The 16,675-nt window shown below is 40.1% G+C and overlaps 1 protein-coding gene across 2 annotated transcripts in view; it reads right to left on the reverse strand.

The window, feature by feature from the left end:
* Nucleotides 1-16,675, reverse strand: part of uxs1 (UDP-glucuronate decarboxylase 1) — a 42,666-nt gene that overhangs the window by 13,037 nt on the left and 12,954 nt on the right. For both annotated transcript variants that reach the window (XM_034128754.1, XM_034128753.1), the window contains exons 6-9: nt 15,620-15,800; nt 10,983-11,087; nt 9,496-9,555; nt 4,457-4,578 (exon numbers count right to left, since the gene is read on the reverse strand). In XM_034128754.1, the coding sequence (XP_033984645.1) occupies nt 4,457-4,578; nt 9,496-9,555; nt 10,983-11,087; nt 15,620-15,800 (468 nt within the window). The remainder of the gene's footprint in view (nt 1-4,456; nt 4,579-9,495; nt 9,556-10,982; nt 11,088-15,619; nt 15,801-16,675) is intronic.

The raw sequence follows: 16,675 nt of genomic DNA on the forward strand, positions 1-16,675 counted from the left end.
AAAAGCATTTGAGCTCCATACTGTTTCAGAAATAATCCTTAAAGGGCCCATGTCATGCTTTTCCGGTTATTACCCGTCCCCTTGTGTGTTATGAAGGTTTTTATGCATGTAAACGGTCTGCAGAGTCACAAACCCTCAAAGTACACCCTGTAGCGAGTAAAACTCTAACACAGAAAATACCTCCCCAAAACGCCTCGTTGGAGATACGTCATTGTCCATTTGATTCTTCCATTTCGTTCCGGGTACGGCATGATGTCAAGCCGTACCCGGAACGAAATGGACCAATCCGTGGAGCCGTTACCTTACGTCCGCGGAGCCGTTACGTTAAGCCCCCACTGATTGGTCCAAATTGACCAATCCACGGACTTCCTCACACACACACATCTGTGTGCAGGGAGCAGGCAGCTCAGCTGATTTCTCCTCCCTGGCTGCAGGCTGATAACAGACAGTTGGGATTGCGGCGAAATTCTCTCTGCAGACCCATTCTCACAGCGTTTATCAACCTTTTTCTTACTCAATATCAAGCCACACTTATTGTTTTTACTTCGGCTGTGACTTTGTGTGTGCTCAGGATGAGTTTGGCTGTGTTTGGCTGTGTGTCGCTAACAAGGAAACAACACCTCCACGGAGCTCAGCGCGATTCACAACGTCCCGACCAATCAGAGCACACTGTGCTCACAGGGAGGGTGGGGGCTGGAGCTATTGGAGCTACAACGAGCCGTTAAAGGCAGAGAGTGAAATTCAGTGAATACACGTAGTTTACAGAGATGCTGTATGAGAAACCAATGTGAGTTTGGAAAAATGCACAGTATAAATCTATTTTAGTAGACCTCAACAATGGAATTATGATCAGTGGAAATGGCCATGACATGGGCCCTTTAATGTGGTTTTGAACATGATATGGCATTTAATCACGGCAGCATTTAGCTGAGAATGGGTAGAATTCTGAGCAGGCATTAGCTCCCACCCCCCTTTTCTTTTTTTTTAAAGCTAAAGACCCAAAATCAGCGTTTCTCTAACAGGGCTGAAACAGAGGGATATGAGGGATGTCTAAAATGGGTGATCTGTTTGGTTTTTTGAGCAAAACACATCATAGACATGTTTTTATATTTTTGTATCCGAGACCCATAATATATGCCTAAAAATAGCATGATAGGAAACCTTTAAAACATTACTGTCTATGCACCTTAAGCACGATATTGATGAATTATAATAATGCTGTGTATTATTGGCATTTTCCAGAAACTATAATCCAATTACTTGGCCACCACAAATCTTTTTTTTTTCTGAATTAAAGCCCGTCCATCTGAGCATGCATAAAATCATCTGTAATTGACATCCTACATCCTAACAGGCAACCACTTTGCTTTGGGGTCATTACATTCTCGACCTATGTGCATGTACACATAAATGACTGCCAATCAAACATCAGAGGAGAATCAGAAAGACGGGTGTTCCCATAATTTAGAATAACAGCTCTATATTCTATATTTCACTTCTGTGGATCGACAGCATTCGCCCACCGTTTGGCGACCACAGTTTTCACACTCGAGGGCTGAAATGTAACAATACGATCAAGTGTTTGTCAGGATGTGCGTGCGTGCGTGAGTGCGTGTGCGTGCATTTGGTGATGTATTTGTCGCTGCATCAATTGAAAATGTGTGCTTATTCAAGGTTGCTCTTATGTTTGCAATTATATTGGCTTAAGAAATAAATAAAGTAGACAAAATATGAAATATGATTAAGGTGAAGAGACTCTGAAAACTCACAATAAACGCAAATTTGGCGAAATATTTTATAAAATGCTCTAAAACACCCCTAATGTGTAAGCTTTAGGCTGCCTAAAACAGACTTAACGAAGCATCATGCATTTGATTATTCCATTCAAAATAAAAAGGGGACATTTTCCCAACTGAGGCACAGGAGCTCTTAAAAATAACATGCGAGTTTAATTCAATTATTTAACACCTTTGCAGAGCAGATTGCATATGTGTTCACCTGCTGCTGACTGTAGTTATGATAGACAGTTGCAAATGCTTCTGGGACTGACATAGCATCTGCGATCGAACGAGAAAACATGTGCAGGCTGCTCATGTCCCCGAGCCTCAGAGGGCTTGTTGGAGATGCTGAGATTTCATGTTTAATGACATGGAAACATCTGCACCTATCTTTGCAGTATTCATATATTTAATTAGGAAGAGGATGCCATGATCCTGCCATGGGAGGCTGTGGCTCAGTGGATAGAGTGCTGGACTTCGAATCAGGGGATAGCAAGTTCAAGTCCCACTGCAGTCAGCAGGTCGTTGTGTCCCTGGGCAAGACACTTCACCCCAAATTGCTCCTGTGGCGATTGTCCACAGTACTGAATGTATGTAAGTCGCTTTGGATAAAAGCATCAAACAAATGACATGTAATGTAATGTAATCCCTTGGCAAAACATAAATAAAGAAGCATACATGTGTTTAATTACACATTTTAGTTAAACTGGCTGAAAAGGAGTTGGGATTAAATGTACGCAAACTGCTGCTCTTCGCTACCTGGTGACCTCCAACACTGTATTTAAGGAGACTTTATTAGGGTTTTGAGGGGAATTCCCTCGCTTGTAGTGTGTTATATAGGTTTGTGTGCATGTAAATGGTCTGAAAAGGCCTGAAACGCCTCCATTGGACTCCTTTGTTTACTTCCTGAACATAGTGATATTACTTTGTAACACTTGTGCTCCTATTAGCTAGCGCTCCAACATATTGTACATGATAGGCTAAGGGGCGGGACATCTCTAAGCGGTTGACTCTTCACAACAGAGCCGGCCAGCTGACCATTCAGAGCAGACTGGACTCTGGTTTCAGACAGAGGGTGAAAAGAGGTGCTGCAGCACAGGCAGTATGATAAAAATAAAGAGCTTGACATGTCAAAGGCACAACATACAAATAAGAACCTGAAAATGGGCATGGTATCTCCTCTTTAAAGGTGGGGTAGGTAAGTTTGAGAAACCGGCTCGAGATACACTTTTTGTTATATTCCATGGAATGCTCTTAACATCCCGATAGCAATGAATATCTTAAGTGCTTTGACAAAAAATCCATAAAAAAAATGTCATCTGTGGAAGCCTTCGTACTGTAAAAAGCACGACCAATCATTTTAGCCGGCCCGGCTAAAATAACTGGATGGCCTACCTGCCTGTCAGCCTTCCATCTGTGCACAAACTTATCTCGTGCCCTCATTGGTCATGTGCGCGTACGTGTGTGTTGGAGGAGGGGCTCTGTAAGGAAGTGGCAGATTTTTTCCGGCTGTGTATTTTCAAATTCTAGCGCACTCGAGCTGGTTTCTCCAAAATTACCTACCCCACCTTTAAGGTTAGTTTATTATTATAAATCAGCAACAAAAACGTGTTATTCCTTTTGTTCCTAAAATAAAGTTTTTATTGAGGAGTATCAATAAAAGTGCAAAAAGCCTAGAGATGCTCATCCTTTCATATAATGCATTTTCTTTTTAAACTTTGATTACATTAAGCTGTGCTTCAAATGTCACTGAATAGTTTGCCTATAATAAAATGTTGTTAAATAAATCTAATAAATTGGAGATTAGAATCCACTGATGTCTTCCATCTTCATAATGTTTGCCTTCTGTGTGGGGAGAAGGAAATAAATGCTTTTTCATCAGTTTTCAAATGTTAATGAATTTCGATTACATGACTGGGCAAAAGATGTAATGAGTGATATCTTCGTCCCCGTGCTCAAACGACTGACACCTGGATATTTAAAGCCGTCTGTTAGCGAGAATTCTCCCAGAAAGTGTGAAAAAAATAATGAGCAGCTGAGGAGGAGCAGGAGACGAGGCAGATAAATAAATATCACCTGCCTGGAGGCAACGCAAGAGAAGCCAATCATATCTGATCATCAAAGGCTGCCGTCAATCAAGTCACGGCGGGGGGAAATGATCAAAAAGTCTCATCATCATCCAGTCAGGATATTTAAGGAAACATTCATGAAAACACAGACCTCTATAATAACCCAATGATTGATTGTCATGTATTTACTGAGACTTAACCATGTCAAAAAATCTATTCATACAATAGGCTTCATGATAAACAACTTATTTGTATGTTATTAATTACATTGTACAAAAAAAATCATAATTTCCTCAATTGATTTTATGCCAATGGAACAAAGAATATACTCATCGTTGCACTTTACATATTAGATTAGAAGTAATTATGCTCCTCACCAGAAAGCTGTGACATTTTCTATTTATAACCATTAAATCTGAGAAAACAACCACAATGGATTTATTATTTTACCGTTTTGATTATTGCATTCCAGCCATCTTGGAGTGTGCCGTTGAACCAAAGCATTTTACTGATGAAAGTCACAGAGACAATTGAGTGTCAATCAAAAAAAAATGACTACCTCTTTCTAACCTGATTTCCCTTCAAATGAACACCGTGCGGTAATGATACCTGTTTCATGTAGGCGTAACACATGGTCTCTGCCACGCGCTTCCCCTCATCGTAGCACGCACGAGGACCGATTGGATTCACGTGGCCCCAGTACTCCTCGTTCTGTGGATGAACCTCTGGATCTGTGAAATAAACGGTTTAAAACATGTTTAGCACAAATGTAGAAGCTAAGGGATCTTGAATGAAGTGGCTGTGATGGCATTTTTTTGTAGGCCGCCTCTGGATTTATATTAACTAAAAATAATTTAATCAGCTAAATAAATGTCATAATCATATTTCTAAATGCGCATATTAGTACAGCGGATAAGCACAACAATTGTGCATTTTATGAGAAAAGCATGACATTTCTAACATAGTTAGTGCATACCAGAAGGTTTATTTTCAGATGTGGAGGGAAGTCAGATTTGACCCGTGAGGACCGTGAGAGGTCAAATCCAAGATGGCCGCCAGTCTCTCTCAGGTCAAATGTTCAAACACGCTTAATTTTGGAACCAAATATTGTAGAAAAACATTTAAGGTGTCATATCCAACTAAATTAGGGATGCCCAATCATTTGGTGATACTTTTGAGATTGCCAGAATTCAAGAAAATGCATTTAGGTGAAGATAAAGGTAGAAATTGACCAAAAATAAGCTGTCAATCAGTTGGAATTTGCAAAATATATGTGTGTGTGTGTGTGTGTGTGTGTGTGTGTGTGTGTGTGTGTGTGTGTGTGTGTGTGTGTGTGTGTGTGTGTGTGTGTGTGTGTGTGTGTGTGTGTGTGTGTGTGGTGGTAAAGTGACAATATTTATTTTAAACCTTTCACAGTAGCTGTATGTCATGTTTTTGTCTCTCAAGTGTTTTGAAAGAAGCGTTAGGGGAGGGTTCATCATCATCAGGGAGGTGTGCACGGTCAGCATTCCCGCCATCTAGTCTTCTTCATCTGCAGCTCCAGTAAAGCAAAACATGTTCCTTTTTAAAATAGGAAATGTGAACCTTTCAATATGAACTCTTGTGCATAGTTTGTACCCTCAAATGTTGAATGTGCATGCCATGTGGGCTGCTTGCTTTTAGCGTTTCCAATTCATTTTCATTTGTCTGCCCCGGGGCTTTTGGCAGGTTTTACTGGTTTTACACACAGTAATGCATTAAGTATGGTCCCAGTGACACTTGAGGAATGTAGAGAAGAGAGCAACATGGCTAGGGTTACTTAAAAGGCTGCATAGCTCATCTGTGATTCACTCAAAGTGCTCCTTTAAATCACAGCGCAGTGCTAATTCTCTGCCTTTCCATCGCTTCACACTTAATATGTCTGCGGTACAGTGTTGACGCATGTATTCAAGCAATTTCCACAACAACTGCCCTCCAATGTAAGCTTTACACTGAAGCAATATGCTGCAACGTGCTTTCATCAACTCTCCCCCCTCTGAGGTGATGTCTTCTGGGTTTGACAATCTAGTCTCCTTTCCTGAGATGAAGCGGTAGGTGAAGGTTGGGAGTGAGTGAGTGGGCGTGTGTGTGTGTGGGCGAGTGTGGGCGTGTGTGTGTGTGTGTGTGGTATAGTATATTCCAGTGGATTTATGGTCACCCAGCGCTAGCATTAATACAGAGACTGGATTTTTTTTTCTTCTTGAACCTTACATGATTGTGACGAGCATAATATTTGTTCCCCGCCCAACTCTCTAAGGCGACGTTTACACGAGGAGAAAACTGCTTGTATCTGCATAGTTTCACGTGCGTATAGCCCTATTATTTACACGAGGCCGATAGAAACTGACCCCACAAACGATAACGGGTCCCAAGGTGGATAGATTTGCAAACGAAACGCTCTGGGGGGTCAACCGAGTCCGTGTAATCACCTCTATACGAATATTTCCTGAAAAAATAGCGATAGCCCCACCTCTCCTGCTCACTGCTGTAGCAACTATCAAAAATAGCTGTGTTAATTAAACGCACAATGGGTTCTTGAATGAAATAATATTATAAAAGGCAAACCAGAATTGTTAACGCCCAATATACTCCTTAAACAAAATAAACATTGTCAGATTTCATGCATTGATCCATTATATTGACAAAGGAGCGATCTCACCCGGTGTTTGTAGAGAATATCTCTCTTTCTGAGCGCGTCCTCTCCACTGAGACGTGCTTCTTGGTCGGTCGATGCAATATCCACAGATTCGGTTTCTTTCAGTTAACTTCCCCGTTGCATTTATCCATATGCTGATGAAATTACTATATCCCGCTGAATACCAGCAATCGCCACACACTTCCTCCTGTCAGTAGCTACTGCTAGTGCTACTGCTACTGACCATGCTACAGATATTAGTGCAAAATCTACAGCTCCTCTACCACAACCATCAGCAACAAGTGGACATGGAGAATTACATGAACTACATGTTGCTAAATACACCGCGGGGCTTAAACAGAAGGGTAGCCATGGCAACATTGCTGCGGGGCTGCTCGGGCTGCTCTTCTTCGCTGCTTTTGGTGTATTTTGGCGGAAGTTACAGCGCCACTTACAGTCCCGGCATATGTACTACACAAACGTTGTGAGCCTAAGGCCCCACTCACACGGGACCGTTTGCGTTTATGCACAGTATGCGTATTCAAAAAAGTCTTCCGTTCACATGCATTCGTTTCATTTAACGTGTCTGTTCAAACGAGGCCGCTGGAAACGCTGTAGTACATATGCTGGGACTGTAAGTGGCGCTGTAACTTCCGCCAAAATACACCAAAAGCAACGAAGAAGAGCAGCCCGAGCAGCCCCGCAGCAATGTTGCCATGGCTACCCTTCTGTTTAAGCCCCGCGGTGTATTTAGCAACATGTAGTTCATGTAATTCTCCATGTCCACTTGTTGCTGATGGTTGTGGTAGAGGAGCTGTAGATTTTGCACTAATATCTGTAGCATGGTCAGTAGCAGTAGCACTAGCAGTAGCTACTGACAGGAGGAAGTGTGTGTGGCGATTGCTGGTATTCAGCGGGATATAGTCATTTCCTCAGCATATGGATAAATGCAACGGGGAAGTTAACTGAAAGAAACCGAATCTGTGGATATTGCATCGACCGACCAAGAAGCACGTCTCCGTGGAGAGGACGGCTCAGAAAGAGAGATATTCTCTACAAACACCGGGTGAGATCGCTCCTTTGTCAATATAATGGATCAATGCATGAAATCTGACTCTGTTTATTTTGTTTAAGGAGTATATTGGGCGTTAACAATTCTGGTTTGCCTTTTATAATATTATTTCATTCGAGAACCCCTTGTGCGTTTAATTAACACAGCTATTTTTGATAGTTGCTACAGCAGTGAGCAGGAGAGGTGGGGAGAGGCGGGGCTATCGCTATTTTTTCAGGAAATATTCGTATAGAGGTGATTACACGGACTCGGTTGACCCCCCAGAGCGTTTCGTTTGCAAATCTATCCACCTTGGGACCCGTTATCGTTTGTGGGGTCAGTTTCTATCGGCCTCGTGTAAATAATAGGGCTATACGCACGCGAAACTATGCAGATACAAGCAGTTTTCTCCTCGTGTAAACGGCGCCTAAGTCTAAGTGCTTGAACTCCGTGACAGGAGGATGAAGTATGTATAAATGGATGGAACTATCAACAAAACAGCGTTTTATTCCCCAATGTCATATTTAATAGAAAAATAGTGATGCACCTCTTATGGGACAAACAAATCCCCTTTGCCCATGTTCTCTCTGCACTCTGTCACACACACAACATGCATAACACTTTCTTTGCATGACCTCCAAGTGTCCATGTGAGCCACTAAAGAACAGAAATAAAGCTGCGTTACCTTGGGCGTTTTATAGGTGGACAGGCAGGGAATCGAACCCCAACCCTCTATAAGTGGAAAGGGACAGCGGTGAACCTTATAGTTGAGTGCAGCCCTTTGTTATAACAGCGAGGATTAAGAGAGCTGTTTGTGCTCAACATGGAACTGTTTTCCATCTCCCTCTTTGGTTTACATTCTTTCAGCATTTTGTCCCTCTCTAAACCTCTCTGTTCTCCATTCTTCTTTCTCCAATAAGAGGTGCATCATTATTTTTCTATTAAATATGACATTGGGGAATAAAACGCTGTTGTTTTGTTGATAGTTCCATCCATTCACGGAGTTCAAGCACTTAGACTTAGAGAGTTGGGCAGGGAACAAATATTATGCTCGTCACAATCATGTAAGTATGTATTTGAAGAAAAAAAAAAACAAGTCCATCGAGAATCCTGATGTGAGATTCATAAAGCTCAACATTTGCTCACAAAGTAATAGAGAGGCGAAGTCCCGCCCATCTACTTCCGCCCCATGGGACCTTATTTCGGAAAAATTATATGTTGAAGTCAATGGAGAGAGAAAGATTATCTTTTGATCCCGTTTGAATTGTGCCACGAATTACACATATGATGTTTGTCAATCTTAAAAAAATAATTTCCATGTCAAAAAAGTCAGTTTGTTGTAAAACTGTTGAAATATAAGACTATGAAAAATATGCAACTAGAAAGACTACAAATCCCAGAGTCGCGTAAGTGATGTCATTAACGTTACACATTACACTCGTGTTACTCAACGAAACCTTGTAAAGCCGGTCCCGCATGCTGGCTCTTACGAACCGACTAACTCCCCTTGTGTGTATGTACAGCTCTCAACATGCCCAGACTTGGAGTGATTTTCACCTCTTTTAATACTTTTCGCCTCATTCTGAAAGAAAGAAGTGAAATGTGCCAACGTGACGGCCGTCTTGGTGTGTGGTGCGAGACGGGAGATGTAGTTCATTGAGCGTTTCACACAAAAAAAGTGTTACTTCAAAGTTTTACGACACAATTTTTATTTTTTTGACTTGCAAAATTATCTTTTAAATTGACAAACATCATATGTGTAATTCGTGGCACAATTCAAACGGAATCGAAAGATAATCTTTCTCTCCCCATTGACTTCAATACATCATTTTTCCGAAATAAGGTCCCATGGAGCTCAACCGGAAGGGGAGGGACTTCGCCTCTCTATTAGAAAGCGGCAGCACAATATTTAAAGATGAGTGAGGGGGGGGGTCTCTGCCTTACCTCCATAGACCTCCGAAGTAGAAGCCAGCAGAAGTCTGGCCCCCACACGCTTGGCTAAACCTGAAAGACAAACAACAAAACTCTCAGCTCAACGAGAGATAAAAAGAGAGTGATTGATTTCCTGCTCTTTAATTAAGCGAAGACATAATTAAAGAGCAGGAAATCAATCAGTCTGCTCCGGTCTCTTTCTTCCCCTTAAAACACAGTGGGAACAGTCTTCTAGTGTAAAAGCTCTACATCGATATTCATACAGGGCTTTGACAATACTTACAGAAGAGAAGTTCTGAAATGTTTGAGGAGAGAGGTCAGTGAGAGGAGAGGTCATATCCTCATCAGTTTTTTTGATTGATTGATTGATACATTTGATTTAGAACAAGTAAAATAAATAATTACAAAAAACAAAGAAATGTTGCAGGGCATAGTCATGCAAGACAAAACAAAACAAAGTGACAAGTAACAACAACAACAGCATAAGCAACATAAACAGTCCCACATCTAGTGTTCGAAAAGGAGTGAGAAGAAGTATCATTTATTTAATCTCGCCCCCTTGTCCCTAAATTATTTATTTATAATCTATAAATAATTATTAATAATTATCATTATTAATATTATTAATTATTATTGTTGTTATTATTATTAATCTGCTTTACTTGTTGATTGACATATATACATATACAGTATGGTTAATGTCTGGACATCACTTTAGCTCCACATTCACACTGTTCCATAGTCTCACTCCACAGGCTGAGATACAAAATGTTCTTCTGGTTGTACGGATTGGATTTATTTTTTAATTAAAAAAATGTATATAATATTAAAATGGGAACCTGTTTTTGAAATGTTAAATCTCAATTTATTTATATAGCACATTTAAAACAACCTTCAGTTGACCAAAGTGCTGTACAGGCAATACATATTAAATAACACAATGGGAGTACAATAATAAAACAATAATTAAAAACATGATAAAAAAGCACAATAACTAGAAACATATTAAAAAAAACACATACAAATGTAAAAATGTAATGTTCAACTAGTATTAAAAGCCACAAGGTTTTGACAACACACAAGGTTTTGACACTCACTGAGTGTCTTGCTGGATTCAAAAGTCAATTGGCATGGATAAAAGTGAAACATTTAATGAGGGAGGGTAATGTTCGGTTAAGTATTGTGGTAAAAATATATATAATAAAAACACATTTGTATCTGCCGGATCTGGACTGAGGTTATGTTTAAATATTTTGTGGAATATTAACTATATTTTATTTTGTTGCAATATAAAAGATCAACATACCGCATAGCTCTTCGGAAATTGAAACAAGAAAGCCATGTTTATTACAGAGAAACCCCACCGTGTAAATGTGGGCGGATTCAAATTAGACCTCGAAGTCTTGACAACATTGTTACAGGAAAATGTCACCATGAAGCCTTATTTTTGAGTCCATTATATAAAGTGACAAAGCGTTAAGTGCTCTTAATGTACTCACCAAGCATGTTCAGAGTGCCAATGGTGTTGGTCTTGAGTGTCTTAATGGGATTGTACATGTAGTTGGGAGGAGAGGCGGGAGACGCCAGGTGATAGATCTGGTCCACTGCAAAGACAAGAGTTCAAACATGAACAAAAAAACATATTTTTCAGAGACAGTGCAGAAGATCTTTTCCATTTATCAATTCTGCAGCTCATTTGGAACCTTGACCTTGAAGCTTTTACTGAAAGCTAGGCATTATAAAGACTGCATTAAAAGCTGTCTGTTGCTTTCAATGTCTATAACTGTGAGAGCCAAATTACATCATCATTTTTCTATGTAGCTCATAGCGCAGTAATTACAGCCTTTTATCTTGCAAAGAAAGAGATGTGACACGTGACCGACTCATTTGCTACATGATACTTAAAGAGGCCCATTTTGTGCTTTTCGAGTTTCCCTTTCCTATAGTGCGTCCTCTATAGTGTGGAATACAGGTTTTTGTGCATGTAAACCCAGTGTCCCCTGTGTTAGTAAAATCATGATAACTATGTAACACTTCTTTTGGTTAGCGCTACAACACATTGTACATGATTGGCTAAGGGCCAGGACTTCTCTAAGCGGTTAACTCTTCACAACAGAGCCGGCCAGCTAACCAATCAGAGCAGACTGGGCTCTGGTTTCAGACAGAGGGTGAAAGGAGGTGCTGCGGCACAGGAAGTATGAGAAAAATAAAGAGCTTTTTGAACATTAAAGCATGGAGACACGTCACATTGGAGGCACAACATATTATTATGAACCTGAAAATGTTATATGCAATTGGCTTAGGCCTAACAAAAGCCCGGGCACATTGTGCTCTGCAATAAAGTCTAATTGCCTTGTATGTTTTCAATACGTTTTAAATCTCCGTCCCATTTTCTGGTGCTCTTTTTTTTTAATCATTTTCTCAAGCATTTCAATTTCCCTCTCAATGTGAATGTAATCACCAGTTGATGGATTGACCTCTTGATTCATGGCTGAAAACATATTCCCTTTCACAGCTTGTTCCATTTTCTCCCACAATATTTCTGTATTCATGATTACATTTCATGTCCTTAGATACAGAGACCTTGGGTGTTTCTCAATCGCGAGTACGCTTGCTTGGTAGCGAGGCAAGAATACTTCCTGGCATTCGGAAAACAAAGAGTGGAACAGGCTAGCAAGTGTGCAGGTGTGCGTCATATGAGAGGCCCCGCCTCTTACATCTTCCGCCGCAGATTTGGGGAAATTGGTCCGTGTGCAAAGCATTGTGGGGATTTTAAGACCGCGGAGTCTACTCATGTGCAGCCTCGATATTTCTCCAAACGGAGTATGCCGGGCTCGGTAGATTTCCAAGTATGCTGGAGATTGGAACAGTACTTCGGCGGCACTCGATGACGTAGTATGCTTGAAATAGTGGCTCTGAAGCAGCTTTACTCGCGATTGAGAAACACCCCTTGACTCAGACTTTTTATTCGAATGGCAGCAGCAGGAAGTCTCCCTGAGTGCGTTGTTTGGAGTCATTTCCATTTCATGCTTTTTCTTTATCTTCCAAGCGCCAGGATATAACTCTGGCGACAGTCATGAGGCGTCATGTGGTGGTCATTTTCACGGAGTTAGCAAGACTCCTTCTACTTCAATTCCTCTTCATTGAATCAAAATGCAAACCCCACAAAATGATCATGTTCCCGTTTGTAACATTATCACAAAATTGTTACATTGCATTGAAGACTGTGAGGATTTGTGATACTACAGGGAAGAACATTATGTTACTGACACAGGGACACCAGGTTTATGATGCAGTTGTGTTTACTAGTTTTATTAAATATTGTCTTCTGGTGCCTGCGTAACCTTAAACATAATCTTCAGCGGCTCTGTGGGAGTCATTTACACTGAGGTGAAACGAAGTATTTCATAACAACAGTTACTTTGTTTGATGTAAACCAGATACTTCTGTGCTGTATCAATGTATCGTTAGTGTGGAAAATAAACTTTACTCAAGTTAACTCAAGTACTTTACTGAAGTACAGTTTTGAGGTACTTGTAGGTAATTGAGTTTTATATTTTTGTACTGATTTGTACTTCTACGTCACTGCAATTCAGAGGTAAATATTGTACTTTTACTTCACCACATTTATTTGACACTTTATAATCAAACCATATCATATATTATTCTGAAATGGGTCAATCTGCATAATGAGTATGTTTTCATGCTAAAATGTTTACTTGAGGAACATTCAGATTGCAGGACTTTGACTTGTAACTGAGTATACCTAAACTTTGGTATTTCTACTACTAATTGAGTACAAGATCTGAATACTTCTTCCTTGAATTGATGCAGCACTGGTACTGTTCATGCATTATATTACTCTGATGGATCATTCAGTGTCTTCCTACTAAAACTGGAGCCAAGGCCTTGAGCTGAATCAGGCAGAAACATTAGGTATACTGCTGCGTACAAAATTAAATCATCTTTTCACGGCAGCAGATATTAATACACCTTAGCAGTTATAGGTATGTTGGGAAATTACTGAATGTACTCTTCCAATATCAGAGTAGCACATACATGATAACAAAGGCCCTACGTAGCTGTGTACATGACAGGATGTATGATTACCTAGAAGAGCGTCAGGACTATTTTAGACATACGATAGCTACAGTATGTGATTAACATGATGATTCAGCCTCTATGGAGATAGACATATGATTGACATGTGTATTGCTTACGTGGGTCTTAGCTAATCTGAACAAAGCATAGAATACTGCTTTGAACCGGTATTCACGTATCTTGTGACTGAATAACACCCTGTCTTGTATATTAGCATCTGAAGGACACTGATCTGGAACTAATTGTATCATAAGCTCTGCATGTGATGACTACTTTCATTCTTGCAAGGATAATAAATACATGTATCCTGATATTGAAGCTCAAGCCGCGAGTGATATTTTTCCAACAGTATGTTATTTGATCCATCAACACTCAGCTTTCTATTTTTCTTTGCCATGCCTGCCATTGCTAAAAAAAAAAAAGTGCTGTTATCAATTTCTTTCATTGTTCCTTCAGCATTTCAAAAGGCCCACCCCCCACCATCTCAAATCCACCGTCGTCTCTGAGCCTAGCAGAGCTCAACAGGTTGCATTTGGCACTGGTCTAAAGTAAACAAACAGACAAACGAAAACATCACACGCATCGATTCTCTTGGCCAATCATTGTGAGCCCCCACCTAGAAATCGTACTGTGAGGTGACAATCGGGGGAGAACAAGCTGTTGGAGATAAATTGAGAAAACAAACAGTTTCAAAACTCTCTTCTCTTTATTTCCAACTTTCTTAGTATCCTTACTTCCTTCTATAGGTTTTTTTTACTTTTTAGGTTATATACAACGATTCAAATAGGGTTGTTTTGCATCGCATGAGGTATAAGTGCTGTCTGATCTAACTAAATGTAGTAGCAGACTTTTAAATGACAGATTAATTTTAAATACAAGATAGAGTAGTTTTGTCGATAAAGCAGCAAAGTATCCACCACTTTCAGTCTCACTTCTGCTAGTGACTGAGCCAGGTTATATTTGTATGATTTGAATGGCGTCGTAAGCATTAATAAAATACTTGAAGAGGACATTATGCCTATTTTCAGGATCATATTTGTATTTTGAGCATCTGCTGTGACATGTCTCCACGCTTTAATGTTCAAAAAGCTCTTAATTGTTCTCATGCTACCTGTGCTGCAGCACCTCTTTTCACCCTCTGTCTGAAACCAGAGCCCAGTCTGCTCTGATTGGTTAGCTGGCCGGCTCTGTTGTGATTGGTCAACTGCTTAGAGATGTCCAGCCCCTTAGCCTATCAAGTACAGTGTTACACAGTGAATTCATTATGTTTCAAAGGAAACAAAAGGAGTCTAATGGAGGCTTCCTTTCCTTTAGGATTTTAGCAAACCATTTACATGCACACAAACCTTTATAACACACTACAGGAAAGGGAAAACCTCAGAACATATAATAGGGCCTCTTTCAAATCAAATACAGTTTGAACCAACAGCCTCACTGGAAGTCATTATAGCACTCTCTGTCAACAACACACTGAGATGAATGCATTTCCTCCCCGCAGTGACAGCAGACGCTACTGTGCCTAAACGCTACTAACTGCTACCAAATAAGACTTTAGATATATGATCTCCTGATCCTGCAAACACACTGAAAGGAAATACTGAAGCATTTGTCTCCTGCACTAGGGACTCATTGTGGTTTGTGTAAAGCATATTTTCCGGACTTTTCTGTCCTGAAACCACTGAGGTGAATTGAACACTGGGAGAACCTTGAACCGTAGTAAACAGACCAAAAACTGTGCCTAAATGTGTCATATGCTGCATAAATAATACAAAATTCATTTCTAAGGGAAAACCAAAGTCCCAACCCACTCATGTTTCACTGCATTTCAATGACATTTCTGAAGTTTTCTTTATTGTTTCTGAAACACTACACTATGGTCATACTCCATATTGAAACATATGATACCTTGTACTGTGATCAGTAGTAAAGCTTCCCGGCTTCTCATAGTTTTAATACATGTAGTTACTTCTGGACAACCAGGTCTTAAAGTATTAATAAACAATGTATCCCCTCCCACAGTTATTCTCCAACTCACCCTCAATATAGAGCGGCTCCACCACGTCGTGATTGATGAGCTCGAAGTTCTCATGGCCGATCCAGTGCTCCACGTTCCTCTTCCTTCCCGTGAAGAAGTTGTCCACCACCGTCACCTCGTGGCCATCCATCATCAGCTTGTCCGTCAGGTGGGAACCCACAAACCCCGCCCCACCTGTGATCTAGAGGAAGAAAACACATGTCAGTAAAGGAAGATACATATTTGTGTTTCATTAAACTTTTGTATGTACTCTAAAGGAAGAGTGAAGTCTAAATCAACGGGCATTTTACTCAGCAGACACTTTGACTTGTCTTAGAAATTAAAACAATATATTAATTGATAAAAATGTACACTATTTGAAATGAAAATTAAGAGGAAATGTACAGTACACTACTTTTACCATTTAACCACAGTATGAACAGCTTTATACAAGATGTGCATACAAGAACTTAAAACACTTATAGCAGCCATGGTGCTAAATATTGGTTAAAAAGCCAATTCTCATCTAATTTCATTTCAAACCTTTATTTAACCAGATGGTCCCATTGAGATCATAGATCTCTTTTTCAAGGGAGACCTGCAGCAAATAGGTTCCACATGAAACAATAAAGGACATCATATTTACAGGTACATTTACATAGTTATAGACATTTACAAGTACCCATAGTATCAACGAGCATTTCATTTAGCCTAGCTTTAAAAACATGCAGAGGAATGAGATTGCTCAGTTTCAATTCTTGCTGAAGATTGTTCCAAGCAAGTGGAGCTGCGCACATAAAAGCTGTCTTACCTAAGACAGTCCTTGCTCTTGGCACATCTAACAAGACTACATCATGCGATCTCAGACAATAGCTGCTTGCAACTCTCTGTGTTATCAGAGAGCAGATATAATACGGGAGTTTACCCAACAAAGCTTTATAAATAAACGTGTACCAATTTGCACTTCCCCATGTTGTTTTTATCTAGCAGACCAATCAGATGCTGACCATAACTGCCGTCAAAATAAAAATAAAGTGTTGTTGGTTCAGTAATCCTAAACGTTGTGCCTTTGATGCA

The sequence above is a fragment of the Trematomus bernacchii genome, unplaced genomic scaffold (assembly GCF_902827165.1).
Source record: "Trematomus bernacchii unplaced genomic scaffold, fTreBer1.1, whole genome shotgun sequence".
In the NCBI taxonomy this organism is placed as follows: Eukaryota; Metazoa; Chordata; class Actinopteri; order Perciformes; family Nototheniidae; genus Trematomus; species Trematomus bernacchii.